The 15,111-nt window shown below is 54.1% G+C and overlaps 1 protein-coding gene across 1 annotated transcript in view; it reads left to right on the top strand.

Moving 5' to 3' along the window:
• FHAD1 (forkhead associated phosphopeptide binding domain 1) overlaps positions 1-14,753 on the top strand; it is an 80,085-nt gene extending 65,332 nt beyond the window's left edge. Inside the window, exons 29-34 of the mRNA XM_045585186.1 lie at positions 2,859-2,942; positions 3,333-3,553; positions 4,084-4,249; positions 6,668-6,748; positions 9,387-9,440; positions 13,257-14,753. Coding sequence (XP_045441142.1) covers positions 2,859-2,942; positions 3,333-3,553; positions 4,084-4,249; positions 6,668-6,748; positions 9,387-9,440; positions 13,257-13,373 — 723 coding nt within the window. The 3' untranslated portion in view covers positions 13,374-14,753. The remainder of the gene's footprint in view (positions 1-2,858; positions 2,943-3,332; positions 3,554-4,083; positions 4,250-6,667; positions 6,749-9,386; positions 9,441-13,256) is intronic.
• The last annotated feature ends 358 nt before the right edge of the window (positions 14,754-15,111 follow it).

Raw genomic sequence — 15,111 nt, 5'->3', positions numbered from 1 at the left:
CATTGACACGGGGCCTGGTCAGCCTCTGGGGGACCCCACTTTTCACATCGCATTCTGCAGAAAACATCGTATATTCCGCAGAAAACATTCAACAGGCTCATCTCTGGCATTATGCCGTGAGTCTGCCTGAAATTTGCTTTTTGCTGTAAACTGAGAAACATGAACACGTGAAGGGTAGCAGAGGGAGCCATGATTAAGAGGACGCCATTCTGGAGTGAGAGAGACCTGTGCCGGAACCCTGGTCTGAATCCTGGTTGTGTGACCTTAGGGGAGGCCATAAGCCTTTCTGGGCCTCCATGGCCCAGCTGTAAAGTGATGAGGAAACAAATGAAAGGAGGTGATTATGTAAAGTGCTTACCCCACCACTTAGCTCACAGTGAACACTTAACAAATGATAGCTTTATTATTATTCAACAGTAGTTCAACAGTATTATTCAAGAAAGCCTTCCTTTCTTAGGGGCCAAAGTTTTATTTGACAGGATTTTCAGAAGTAATTCTGTTGTTAAGTTGAAAGTGCCCTGTACCCTAAGTGGGTATTTGATTGACACATAACGATGGGCAGTTCAGGTCAGTGTCAATCGCAGGAGCCACTGGGCAGGGCTTGCTGCCGCAGTTGGGTCTAAGCCATACTCAGGCTTTGAGCAGGAATAATAGTCATCCTATCTGTACAACCATTCTCCCCAACAGTTTTTCTAGACATTTGCGAGAGATGCGAGTCTTCAAAACCCTGTTGGTTTTCTTGGTAAGATCAAACGTTCTTTCTCCGAGGTGGGGAGCTCAGCCTGGCCCTGCTTCCAAGATTTCCCTTCCCCTTGGCAATGACCCCTGATCCCACCCCTGACACCACAGAGCACGCAACCTCCCACCTCTCCTAGAGGACCTTGGTCCTGCAAGGTTGGCGGGAATCAGAGTCAGAGGCCGAGAAGCAGCAGGGGAAGGACAGCTGACATCTGTTATGTGCTGACTGGTGCCAGGCACTGAGCTAAGCCCTCTCTCTACACACGTTACCTCATTGAATCCTCACAGCCGCCTGTGTCTGGTAACTGTTGTCATCCCTGGCTTACAAGATAAGAACCTCCAGGCTTCTGGGGGTCAAGTACCTCACCCAAGGTCACAGAGTGATGGATGATGCAGCCAGGGCCGTGTCCCTGGCAGTCCGCCTCTGGCACCCCTCTGGACTGCAGAGAAAGGGGCGGGGCCTGTGTGCCTGCACCCTGGAGCCCGGGCTCTTCCAGGAGAAGGGGGGAGGGGGTCTGTAGGGGGTGCCGAGGCCACAGCTCAGGGGAGGGGAGGACACTGAGCGGCATTTCAGGTTCTGTTTGCAGCAGGCCTGCCCCGCTTAATGTCATCTTCAAACACCCTGTTATTCTCCTCCAATAAATATATAAATAAATGTCTCTATTCTTCTCTGTCACAGTCACTTTTGCGGCCTCTGTGCTTTTATATTTTTTTTTTGGGGGGGGGTGTATTTTTTTTTTTAATTGAGGTTTTACAGAGAGGAAGAGAGAGGGATAGAAAGCTAGAAACATCGATCAGCTGCCTCTTTCACACCCCTCACTGGGGCTATGCCTGCAACCAAGGTACATGCCCTTGACTGGAATCAAACCTGGGACCTTTCAGTCCGCAGGCCAATGCTCTATCCACTGAGCCAAACCGATTTTGGCGGGGCAGGGGTGGGGGTGGGGGGGTGTTAATCTCAGGCTTGCAGTGTAGTGCCAACAAAGGCCTGGGCTAAGCACAGAACACCCAGTTGCGTTTCTGAAGGAAACGTATAGGCCCTCTGTGGTCCTTCCCTGATCGGCCTGGTGGCTTTCCCACGCAGTGGGTGGGGCCTCCAGCAGCCAGCTGCCGACCAGGTCTCAGTGCGTGCGCAGCTCTGAGCTCCATCCCGCACAGCCCCGGGAAGGGTCCGAAGGGACGCTCGCCCACCAGGCCTCGCACTGGGAAAGGCTGGGTCACATTCTGTGAGGGTGTAGCTTCCGCTGCACAAAAGTCAGATTCCTTTAATAAAAGGAGGAGAGCTGTTCTCATTTAACCTTCATTCATTCGTTCGACAACACGCCCACGGAGTGTCACTCTGCCGGGGGCCACGGCAGCACAGGAAACGGGAGAGGGAGCGAAAGCAGCACCGTTCCCGCTTCCTGGGGGCTTGTCTTCAGGATCAGGGTTTCTCACATCAGTGCTGCCGATATCTGGGGCCAGCTGATTCTTCTTCTTTCTTTTTAAATATTTTTCATTGATTTCAGGAGGAAGGGAGAGGGAGAGAGAGACAGAAACATCAGTGATGAGAGAGAATCATTGGTTGCCTGCCTCCTGCACGCCCCCTACTGGGGACCGAGCCTGCAACCCAGGCATGGGCCCTGACCGGGAGCTGAACTATTGACCTCCTGGTTCATAGGTCGATGCTCAACCACTGAGCCACACCAGCCTGGCGACTCTTTGTCGTGGGCCGCCCTATGTGCTGTGGGATGTATAGCAGCATCCCTGCCCTCTCACCCACTGATGCCAGTAGCATCCACCATCCCCAGGTTCAACAACCAACCATGTGCCCAGACATGGCTAAATGTCTGGGGGAGGGGGACCAGGGTGGCCAGGATCACCCCAGATTGAGAACCGCCGGTCTAGATGGAAGACAGTGACCAAAGAACAAGACAAGCGACGTATCGTTTCAAAGGGAGCTGCGCTCTGAAGGGTGGGGACATGGTTGCCAGAAAGCACTTGGCAAAGGAGTCGGACTAGAAGGTCAGGGACTGAAATCAAAAGCTGAGCTGTTCTTGGCAACTACACAGCGCTTCACCTCCTGGATGCAGACATCCATCGTGGAACGCCAAGAGTTTTTAACTCTCTTTTTATTCCAGTCTCAAAATGGCTTTGCCAGCCTGGCCCCCGAGAAGCCGGGGAGAATGGACGTGGCCGAGGCCTTGGATCTCAGTGAGAAGCTGGTACGTACAGCAAGCCAGCCTCCTGTCGGAACCCGGGGCCCCTGCAGTCCGTGTAAACCGAGGTAGTGTCAGCCCCAGCCCTGCGTGCACAGCTGGCGGTTACCATGGCTCCGCAGGACCCGCCCACCACCCCAGCGTGGGCCAGGCGGGCACAGCCAGCCCGCGGAGTAAGGAGGGATGTTTGTAACTGTTGTCACTTCCCCTCGGTTCTCCCCAAGGCAGAGTGTAAACGCATGCGGAGAAAATGAAAACTGTGCTAATCGCCCTAATTGCACTCATTTCCCAAACGTGCGTTTGCCCCCCGCGATTGCCAGCAGCGAGGGGGTGAGCGTTAGGCGCGGCCAGCAGCCCTCCCGGCCGGGCCGCTCACCGCGGCCGCCCTCCCCGCAGTACATGGACATGAGCAGGACGCTGGGCAGCCTGATGAACATCAAGGACATGGCAGGCCAGGTGTCCATGAAGCACCTCTCCCCCCGAGAGCGGGAGCGGGTCAACCAGCTGCGGCAGAGGGACCTGGACCTGGTGTTCGACAAGATCACGCAGCTCAAGGGCCGGCTGGAGAGGAAGGAGGAGCTGCTGAGGGGATACGAGCAGGACATCGACCAGCTCAGGTACCGCGTCCCCCAGAGGCCGGGCCTCCGTGCCCCCGGCTCAGCCTCGGGGCAGGACCCCGACCTGGGCTGTGGAACAGCTAAAATCCGGGGGGCTCTGCAGGGCGGGGCGATGACCTCAGCCTGGAAGTGGCAAGTCTCCCTGTGGCACAGCGGCCACCGGAGTGGGCAGGGTTCTCCACTCTCGGCTCTCTCTCAGTGAGCGAGCTGCCCCTGCTGGCAATGAGTCCCAATTTCCAGCATTTGTGGACCTGCCCCAGCTCCATCACAGCCTCGGGGGCCGCAGGGGAAATTGGGGGGGGGGGGTGCTCACACACCCTCTGCCCCCTCACGCTTCACTGATGCAGCCGATTGGCTATTTATTCCGCTCTCTGCTCCCCCAAAGCTGTGTCCTTCTCTCCTGCGTGTGATGAGCACATGGGATGGCGGTGTGGGGGAGTATTTGGAATCCCCCCCCCCCCCGGGTCGGGGCGTGGACGGGGGCTGAGAAGGACGCGGGGAAAAGAGGCTTTGTCTCTCCTCTGCCTCAGGGAGAGCACAGTGTCCATTCAGATGTACCAGTCACAGGTGGCCAAGCTGGAGGACGACGTCTACAAGGGGGCCGAGGAGAAGGCACTGCTGAAGGAGGCGCTGGAGCGCACGGAGCTGCAGCTGCGCCAGGAGAAGAGGGTCAACAGGGCCCGGCGGCAGCAGCAGGTGAGAGGCCCGGGTGCCGGGTGCCGGGAGCCGGGAGCCAAGGCTGCCCCTCCCCCCGACAGAGGAGGGCAGCAGGATAGCGTTAGCGGCAGACAGACCGAGGTGCAGACCTGCGATCTACCACTCACTGTGCGATCTCAGGCTGGTTTCTTAACTCCCCTCAAGCGCATCTGTGGTGTGTGTTTTACTATAGTGGCTGTTATTGGCATTTTCTTTGTTCTGCCATGTCCTGAGGACAAATAGATGATTAAACTCTCTGAGAATAGAGATTTGGTTTCACTATTCTGATTGCCCAGAGCATAGGAGACACCCAATAAGTATTTGGTGGATGGATGATGTGTGAACAAGTGGATGGGGATGGATAGACAGGTGGGTGGGGGTGGATGGCCAGGTGGATGGATGATGGATGGACAGGTGGATGGATGATGGATGGACTGGACAGGTGGGTGGGGATGAATGGACAGGTGGATGGATGATGGATGGACAGGTGGATGGATGATGGATGGACTGGACAGGTGGGTGGGGATGGATGGACAGGTGGATGGATGATGGATGGACAGGTGGATGGATGATGGATGGACAGGTGGATGGGGATGGATTGATGTCCTTGAAGAACGTGTCCTCCATCCTGCAAACCTTCCAGCCCGTAGGCTCCCTGCTGCAGCCCCGGAAACGAGAGCGGCTTTGAGGGAGCACTGATGTGGCGTCTGATGTTCGCCTCCCTGAGTTAATTAAACATCGCAGCCACTGTCTGCGGTGTCACGGGGCTGCCTCAGGCGGAGCACAGTTTCCTTTCACACCAGCAATGCCAGGGAGAGCCGGGCCTGGCAGAGCTCCGGCTCTGCCTTTGATGTGCCCTCTGGAGAGCTAGCCCTCTGAGGTGCCCCTCCCCCGGGCTTGGCAGGCTCCGTCCCAAAGCTCCAGCCCACAGAATGGGACAGCAAAGGGCCCCAAAAAGGCCATTGTCGTGCGCTGGCTAAAAATATAAGAAAACCCAGGGATTTACATAATCAAGCTTCACATGCATTATTCATGAGCTGCCTCTTCGTGCACAATGCAGGCACTGGACATCCGTCCGTGGAGAGGGTCTGGGATGGCCAAGTCGAACCTGTGATGGGAGGGGACCCCCGGAAGAGCTAGAGCCGGGAACATTCAGATGTACGGAATTCACAACTTAGGGGGAGACCTGCACGAACCAGAGCCAAAAGCATGGCAGCGCTGTTGGCACTGTTTGTCGAGCGCTTACCACACAGCGGGCACCTGCCCCACACGAGACGTGCTTTCCTCTGTCCATCAGCCAGCCCATCTGAGAGAGGGGACACTGGCGCTGACGGAGGGTCGTGTTGCCCGGCTACCCGACGCAGAAGCAGGGTTCCCACACACACGCAGCAGACCCAGAGCCACTGGCCGGTCCCTGGCCTCCCATAGCCCGCGGCTCCTCTGCCACCTCTTTCTGCTTGGCGAATACAGCGAGGGCTCCGGCCCAGAAAAGGCCCAGACTCTTTCAGTGAAGGGGTTCAGTCTGGGACTTCCCATAGGAAACGTGTAAACGCACAGAAGCTGCCCTCTGAGAAGCATGCCAGCCCTCCCTCAGTCCTCTCTCAGCGCTCCCTCAGGACCCCCAGCGTGAGAGAGGCTGAAGGGCACTGGCTGCCTCTGGCTGGGGAAGCAGCCCCCGCTCTCCTGCCAATCAAATTTCCAGCCAATAGAACCCCGGCCAGGGGGCGTGGCCACAGCTTTGCCAGGTGGTCTCAGGAACCACCTCTCCTCTGCTTAGTTAGCTCAGATCCCTCATCTCTCTCTCTCTCTCTCTCTCTCTCTCTCTCTCTCTCTCTCTCTCTCTCTCTCTCTCTCTCTCTCTCTCTCTCTCTCTCTCTCTCTCTCTCTCTCTCTCTCTCTCTCTCTCTTTTTAGAACACTCATCTTTAAGATGAGAATAAAGATGGCACCGACCACATAGCATTTAATTCCATGAGAACGTGCATACAAACCCCTTTGCACGTGGGACCACTCAACAGATGCTCCTATACCACCGTCATCGTTGTCATCGGCATTCTTTTAACTCACTGTTTTCCCGGATTTTCTTGGGCCCAGGTGTCCTCCAGATCCTGGTTCCCTCCGTGCCACTTGTGTGTTTTTGACCACGGAGTAGAAATTGGTAGATGCTGTGTAGGATGTGAATGGAATGGGGCAGGCGGTTGGAGGTGGTACCCTCTGGCCCACACGAGGATGAAAAAGTAAAAATGAGGTTAGGATGGCCCAGGATAGGGATAGAACACCCTCTCCCCCATCCCCCCCTCCCCCATCTTTGGCCCACCATCTTGAATCCTCAGGTCTCCCAGAACTCAGAGGTGTGTCCCAGAATGGGACAGGTCAGGATGCACTACACCCTGTCTTGCTCACTGCTGTTTTCCCTCAGGAACGTTCAGAGGATTACGAACTGAGAAATTTGAAAGAATCAACATCTTGCAACTGCGCCTTCAAAGAGAAAGAGAGGCAGGTATGGAGAGGGTTTCTGACCTCGCCCCAGACACACAGCCCATGTGGTACTGTCACAGAGAGGGAGCTTATGCAGGTCAGTGCCATGGAGTGCTGCCTGGGGAACAGCCACACACGCGTCCCTCCCCCCCCCCCCCCGTTTTCCCAGCCAGCTCCTGCCCCCTCCCCCGTTGGCCCTCCTCTGCGCCTCCCCTGCCTGCAATCTGAACAAATGACCTAAGAGGCCAGCCTCTAACCCAGTGTCTGGAGGCGAGAGAGAGCGGAGGGGAAGTTCAAATGTCGTTTTGGCTGATGGGGCAGCCGTCCTAAGCTCTCCGTGATGTAGGGACTTGGAGACCAGGATATAAGAGAAGAAGAGAGGAGTGGGGAGCCCCAGGAGCCCTGCTCCAGGAAGGAAACAAGTGGGTAAAAGAAAGGCAACATGGAGCCAGGAATGAGGATGTGAGTGCCCGTTGTAGCCACCTCCGCCCACCACAGGGGGCCTGGTTTGACTCTGTGCGGGCTCCCCGGTGCCAGCATGGTCCAGAGCCCACGGTGTCCATGACACCAGAAGGATGTGACACTCAGAAGGGTTCTCGGAACCAAGGCGATGCAGGGTCTCCTCTCGGGGGGACACTGTGTGACGTAACGAACAGCATCCCTAAGAACAGCACTGCAAGCGAGGTTGGCTGGGCCGCGTCTGAGAATAGCTTTGGAGGCAGAATGATGTCATCCCACAGCCCAGTGAGGCCAGGAAGCGGGCGTGCAGCGGCCGGGCTCTGCCCTTCGGCGCTCAGCTGTCCACGGACAGGACCTAATCCAGAAAGAGATTTTGGAGCAATGTTCAAACTGGGGTTCCCTGGAGCCCATGGGTGCCGCGGAAGAGAATGACTCAATACACACACACACCCCCCTCACTTCCATAAGAGAAGCTCTCCATTATCTGCTTTATATGCCACATTCTTCCAGGGATTTTGCTTGGGTAAAGGGTTCTCCTACAACAACAACTAAAAAAGAAGAAAGGAAGGAAGGAAGGAAAGATGTTGGGTTAAAAGCACTGCTTTATAACGTCTGGGAATTTGGATGTGACCATCTTCTGAGCTTAGCTCCTCTCCTCCGAGTTTGTGATAATTACTGAGTCACTGCAGGCTCAAGGCCTTCCCCACAGAAAAGGCCTGGAGGGCAACAGCTGGCTAAGCACGGGCCTAAGCCGGCAGAGATGGGCCCCTGAGGCGAGCTAGCACAGTGGTCAGCAAACTCATTAGTCAACAGAGCCAAGCATCAGCAGTACAACAATTGAAATTTCTTTTGAGAGCCGAAAACCGACTTCTGCCATGAAGTTTCGATCACACTGTACATGCGCGCCCGCACATGGTATTTTGTGGAAGAGCCACACTCAAGGGGCCAAGGGGCCGCATGTGGCTCTCAAGCCGCAGTTTGCCGACCCCTGAGCTAGCACCTTCTGTGACGAACAGCAGCCGTGCCCGTCCCAAAGGCTGGCTTCCTTCCTCTGTGAGTTTTGCGAATGCCCAGTGGGGTTGCCAGAAGTAAAAGGGGGCAAAACAAAACAGAACGCCCAGTTAAACCTGAATTTCAGCTCAACACCACACGGTGATTCATGTAAGCATGTCTCACATGGTGCACGGATCTACATCCACTGAAACATTCCTTGGTTTCATTCTGAAGTTCAGACTGAGCTGGACATCCCGTGTGTCCCCTGGCACTGCCCGGAGGGGTTCGCTGAGCACCAGGCCGGCGCAGGGGCAGGCTCCGAGGCGGATACCGCGAGATGGCAGCCCGCAGATGTTCTCGTTTGACTTACGGGATTTTTTTTTTCTTTTAAGTAACATTTCAAAACGGCCCTTCAACAGAATACTCTGGATTCCTGGCTTCTCTGGGAACCGCGGGAGATGTGCTGACGCTAGGCCCACGGTCCACAGCTGCCACCTCCCAGGCCCCTTAGAAAGATGCTGGTCTTGTGGGTGCTGCACCCCACCCGCTCGCTTCACTCCTGTTACTTCCCTGGCCCCTGGGGGCGCCAGTGGGTGGCCCTCAGGGCTCTCTGAGAACAGCCCTTCCCCAGGCCTCTGCAGACTCACCTCCGAGGGTCAGTCTGTGAGGGGGCCCCAGCTCGCTCCCCCAGGGGCTGCTGGCTCTTCAGTGAACTGCCCCTGAGATGTGGGGTCTGGAGGAGGCCAGGGTCAGTCACCACACCCCAGGGGAAGCTCCGGACTGGCTGTCCCCGCGGAGGGTAGCTGCTGTGGCTGTCAGCGCGCTTGGGGCCTGGGATTCCTGGGGGAACCCACCGTAGAACCACGTCTACAGTCTCACCCGCGGGCCTGGAGGTCCTGCTTCCAGCTCAAGCCGTTTTCCTCCAAGAGGAGCACAGATAGGCTCCTCCCCTCTCAGGTGTCCCTGGAATGTGGACCGGAGACCCCTAAGGGGCTCAGCAGGACAGGGTGGCACCGCCCACCCCAAAGCCAAGTCCCCTTCTGCAGGCCTACACTGTCCCCCGCCCCCGTCCCCTCGAAAGCCCAGCATTCCATCCGGGTGGGTAGCATCTGAAGGGTGAGAAAAATCCATTTGTGTGTTTTTTTTCTGATGCAAAAGTCAAAGAAGAGCGTAGGCTAAACACTGTCCCTGTTCTTTCTGCATTAAAGAGGCGGGTGTTTGTAGAGACGGTGAAGAACAAGATGCAGAACGCCGGTCTGCAGGTGAGCCAGAAGCAGGAGAGAGGACACAGTGGGAGGTCAGCAGGAAGCCCAGCTGTCAGTGGCCCCACGTCTGTTAGGTATTTGAGCGTTTGGTACCTGCCAGGCGCAGAGCTGAGCGTCATCACGTTTGAGCTTCACAACCACCCAGTGCAGCGGGTATCGCTACTATCCCGTTATCAGATGAGGTGGCTACGGCTCAGAGACTCTGAGTCACTTGTCCAGAGCCACACAGCTCACCGGGAGAGCTGGAACTCAGCGCAGGGCCCACACCCGGGCGAGCACTGCTTGCCTTCCTCGAGAAAATAAACGTCCGGGTAATAACGTTCCGGCTGGCATTTCTCTTGAATTTCAAGGAAGCATCCTAGAAGAGCTGGGAATCGAGACTCTAAAATCCTAAACCTGCTGGAACATTGCCGCTCCCAGTTCAGCCCAGGAACTGGAACTGACCCAGCCCACACTCTGCTTTGCAGAGATTAGAAGCAAGCTCTCAGGAAGCTCACAAGCAAACACATGATCATGGGGTAGCAGAGAGGAGATATATTTGAGTTTGATAAAAGGCCACAGTCATCCTGAGACAACCACATTATCATGGGGAAAAAATAGATAATCCTAGGCGAGGGGCATTTTTGGGAAATAGAAGTCTCTTCCCAGCCAACACCCTTGGTCTAAGCCTAGAGGGAGAGGACTTCCTCTAGGCTTAGACCAAGGATGTTAGGAGGGCAAAGTGCATCCAGGGCCTCCCTAGATCCGAGCCCTTCACCACCTGCGAAGTGGGAACGAGTGGGAGCCTCGTCACTTACTCATCGCACATATGGTCGAGCCCAGGAGCAGGCAGACACTGCCCTACAGCCAGGTTTGGTCTGAGGACCAACTGGGAATGTGAGATGACGGAGGAGACACGTGCTTCCCTGAGATGGGAAGCCGCCTGGAATTCCAGGCCGCCTCTGGTCTTGGCAGAAGGTAGGTGGGTGGTGCAGGTGGTGTGAGCAGGCGATACGGTGGGTGTGAATAGGAGATAGGGTGAGTGTGAGTAGGTGATTGGTTAGATGTGAGCAGGTGATGCGGTGGGTGTGAACAGGCGATGGGGTGTGAATAGGAGATGTGATGGGTGTGAGTAGGCGATGGGGGTGTGAATAGGTGATGCAGTGGGTGTGAGCAGGAGATGGGGTGGGTGTGAGTAGGTGATTGATTAGACGTGAGCAGGTGACGCGGGGGATGTGAGCAGGCGATGGGGGGTGAGTAGGTGATGCAGTGGGTGGGTGTGAGCAGGTGATTGGTTGGACGTGAGCAGGTGATGCGGTGGATGGCGGTGCCTCAGCTGAGAGCAGACTGAGCTCCCAGCCTCCAGGCCTCACTCAGAGGCTCCTCGGCACAGAATGGTTTCCTCCAGGCTCTTTACGAAGTGTGGCTGGGGCGTCCTTCCTCCACAGAGCGCTGGAGTCCTGGGCATGGGGCCAGCGAGAGCACCTTGAGAAGGGCGTGTAGGCTCACACAGGCGTCTCCGCCTCTAGCCAACCTCAGACCTGGCAGCTCCTCCTCTCAGGTCCTGGGGGGAGGGGTTGTGTTCTGGCCTCCAAAATGCCATTCATGGGTTTGGTTTGCTATTCATCCGGCTAGCAGTCTTTTATAATCTTTTGCCAGTTGTATGCTAATGAGGACACTCTTCTCCCTGACAAACAAGGACTGAATGCCCAGTCTAGGCCACGGGCTGTGCGGGCCTGGGGATGGGAAAGTAAACAAAGGGATACTCCCAGCCCCCATTCATTCAACAGCGTTTCCCTCAGAGCCTTGGGTGGGGCTGGCACTGTCCAGGTGCTGGGTGTCAATCATGAATTCTCGGTGGGCATACTTCAAGAGGGCAGAATTCCTTTCAGAGAATGTGTAAAGCACAGGTGTGCAGGCAGCGCCATCTGTAATGTCAACATTTCACGGGTGTGGGAGCGACTGGGACAAATACCTAACGTGATGAAAAGCATGTCCCCCTGGGTGTCGCCATTTCACTGACTGGTTTCTGTCCACACCTTTTCATTCTATGGGTGAGCCCCGTGCTTCCAGGTCCAGGGAAGACCCTGCCAGTCTCCCCTGCCCTTCCTGCCCTCGTCTGCATCTTCGGATTTCTCATCCCCTATCTCTGCCTCTTCCCAGGCGCCCATTCTGGCTGCCTTCTGCTGCCCGACCCTCCCTCCCCCCTTGTCACTCAGAAAAGCGGACCAAACCCCCAAACTCCCAGCAGACCTCGGGGCAGGGGACCCTGGACTGGGGATGCTTGACTTTTAACCAGCTCCCCGGCTCTAATCCCGACAGCCAGCCCCACGCCGGGTCAGGGCATTGGCACCAGGGAACCGCCCGCCAGCACTTTTATTGAAAATCAAATAAAAGAGGAAGCAAAGGAAAGGTGGTTTCCAGAGGAAAGTTCTCAACAGTTGCTGTCTGTTCTCATCTTCCCAGCACTCAGGCCAAGGCACCCTCTGTGGGCAGAGACGTTAGCGCTTCTCACTCGGCGATGCTATTGATCGCGGTTGCACAGCACACCCAGGCCCTGCCAGCCACCGCGCAGGCCTCTGGGAGGGATGCTCACCCCTGTCTGAAAGGGGAAAGAGCTCAAGGGGGGGTCCAGCGGCCCCTTCCATTGAGATCTCCCCAGAACCCCTCTCGGCCGCCGAGGGAGACAGGGCAGGTATTCTGGTCCCTGATTGACAGATGAGGAAACCGAGGGCCACAGCTGGAATTCACCCACCCACAGCCCCCGGGCTGTTGTGTCCTCACTGCAGAGTCAAGCCTGCAGGAAGGAGGGCTGGGAATGTGAAACCAGTTGTAAAGCTTGTAGGTTGCAATCTTCCTGCAGGAGGTGCAGAGCACAGAGAGAGAATCTTGGGCTGCAATGAATACAAACCTATGCAGGCAGAGAAAAAGGGCTTTTATACGGATACCAGAGTGAGTATCTCAAACATGGAAGAGCTGAGTCCTAGCTGGTTTAGCTCAGTGGAGAGAGTGTCAGCCTGTGGACTGAAGGGTCTGGGGTTCAGTTCTGGTCATGAGTACGTGCTCGGGTTGCAGGCTCCATCCCCATTGGGGTGCATGCAGGAGGCAGCCAATCAATGATTCTCTTTCATCATTGATGTTTCTATTGTATTTCTCTCTCCCTTCCAGTCTGAAATCAATTTTTTAAAATGTTATAAAAACAAAGAGCTGAAAGGGAGACTGGCCTCCTGTCTCTTACACACACACACACACACACATCTCTGCATTGTCTTTCCATGTCTCTATTGAGCTATCTCCAATCATGTGATAGGAAGGGATGACCTCAAGGTCTCCCAGTTCAAAGGGAGCGTAACCTCTCAGAGCCCATTAACCCCAAATCCTGGGAGTGGTCCCTTAAAGGTCCAGCCTGTGCCAAGTGTCCGGTCAGCTCTGACCAGGGCCAGGCCCACAGCATGGCTTCCGGGAGTCAGGCAGCGCTCAGAGAAGGCTAAACGCAGTTGGATGAAAGCTTTTCAGAGAAAGACGGTCCCTCACAGTGAATGTGCTAACCCGAAGAAGCTCCTGGTTTGAGAAACACGAGTGTTAAAAGGGAGAATGTCACCTGTACACCTGGAAGGGCGGACACCACAAAGCCTTCGGATGCTCACCATGGGCGGAGCGACAATGGCGGGTCATTTTCACTTCCTTTGCTCACATCCATGTGTAAATATACTGTTTGTTTATTTAAGGGAAGATTTATTTTGAGTAAAAAAAAAACAACATATTTAGGTGGAACATTTGGGGATCTCGCTGCACTTATAGATTTAGCACATTTATTTCTCTTGCTGGTTGAAGGCCAGAGTCAGAAAAGCCGCCCCAAAGACAGACCAAGGAAGAGAGACGCTGAAGAGAGAGTCCTCCAGCAAACTCAGCCGGGGCCTGCAGATCTCCAAGCCTGGCGGAAGGAGCTAGAAATGCCAGCAGCCGGCCTTGCAAGATCCTCTGTGAGTCGGTGTGGCTCTTCTGGGTCCAAATACTAAGATGCTTTTGTAGGACGTTAAAGCGTGTTCCCCTCGTGTGTGGCTTCCGAGACTGGTATTTTGCACAATGCTATATTTTGTTCTGTTTTTCTCTTTCTTTTTGTTTCCTTTCTTTTTTTTTTCTTTTTTTTTTTTCTGCACAATGCTGTATTTTGGAGTGTGTGAGGTGAGGCATTCTTTATTAAAAATACTTAATAATGTATACATACATAGGTATGTGAAGAATATAAGTTTGAAACCCAGACATAGGGGTCTAGTAGATACAGTTATATGGTTCCACATGTGAGTCGTGATGCACCTAAATGTCACATCATCAAGGAGCTCCAAGAAACTCACAATTAAGAAAACTCAAGACTGATACCAGGGCCGTAGGCTAGAATGGTAACCTCGGGGCTGTGGTGAGTTTATTATAATAAATTTAGAATGCCAGTCAGTTTTGTCGCTCCATAATAGTGACTAACATTGATAAGGCACTCTGCAGTTTTCAAACCACTTCTCATCTAACCCTCCCCAAGCCCTGGGAGGTAAATACTGTAGTGTTATGTCCCCCATTGGACAGCTGAGGAAGCTGAGGCCCAGAGAGGTTGTGTCCTGTCTAAAGTCACACAGCTAGTAAATTTAAGAGTTGGGTCTGGAACCTGGGTTTCTAGTTCCATCTCATTCTACCCATTCTGCTACACCAAGGTGGCCCCGTAATTCAGGACAGACCAAGTTCCCAGTCACCAGAGAGCAGACACTGGCCAAGTGGACAACATCCCTTTTTCATGGTGTGTGGAGAGACCTCCATTTTTCTTGCTCTGCTTCTCCCACGTTCTACCCCCTCTCCAGGAAGCCAGCCTCTTACCAGCTCTTTTGTATGGCCAGGACCGCCAAACAAAATGGGAGTAAGGGCCAGAAGTTATGAAAATACATATATTGTTTATTTTTTTATTTTTCAAAAGCCATAATAAAAATAATTTGATATTTCAAAACCAAATGCATTCTTTATACTGATTAAAACTAGAGAGAAATTGTGGATTTTCTAGGCATGATATTCCACCAAAGGTCCACCTATCCCAGGATTAGGTTCTAAAGTCAGTGAGATAGGTATTACCTGATCTTAACAAGTCTCTTGAAATTTCTGGAGCTTTACCATATCCCAGAATTCCAAGTCAACACGTTTTCCTCCAGCATCTGAAGAGACCACTTGGGTAGGCAGTAGTCCAAGCATCTGGCTCATGTTTGGGACCCAAATTGTATTGGGGGGGAAAATGCTTGTTGGTTGAACATTTGAATTTGCCTAAGTTAAATGTAATGCCTATATGATTCCATATATTTTAGGTCTTTCCAAGTGTGTGTTCATTTTTATCCTATGAACATTACAACTCATGATGGCAATTTCTTTTCTCCCTCCCTCCCCACCAAAAAACCTAGGTAGCTGGTTAGATGTCTCCTCAGCCACAGGCTCCTTTTCCTGAGAATCTACAACCCGCCCTGCCCCCAAAAAGGCTTGCCCTGCCTAATGCTGCTCTCTTGGCCACAGCTGGTTGGCCAAGCCAGACCAATCAGGTTTCTATTCGAATTCAAGCTGGGCCAATCAGCACCTCTGTTTTTAGTGTTTGGAAGTGGACTCTGGAATGTCCACTAATCTTAGGACAAGAAAGAATGTCCTAATCTTTCTTCTTCAGAAA

The sequence above is a fragment of the Pipistrellus kuhlii genome, unplaced genomic scaffold, assembly GCF_014108245.1.
Source record: "Pipistrellus kuhlii isolate mPipKuh1 unplaced genomic scaffold, mPipKuh1.p scaffold_m20_p_2, whole genome shotgun sequence".
Taxonomy (NCBI): domain Eukaryota; kingdom Metazoa; phylum Chordata; class Mammalia; order Chiroptera; family Vespertilionidae; genus Pipistrellus; species Pipistrellus kuhlii.
The sequence above is the reverse complement of the archived record's forward strand: the minus strand, read 5'-3'. Positions and strand labels throughout refer to the sequence as shown.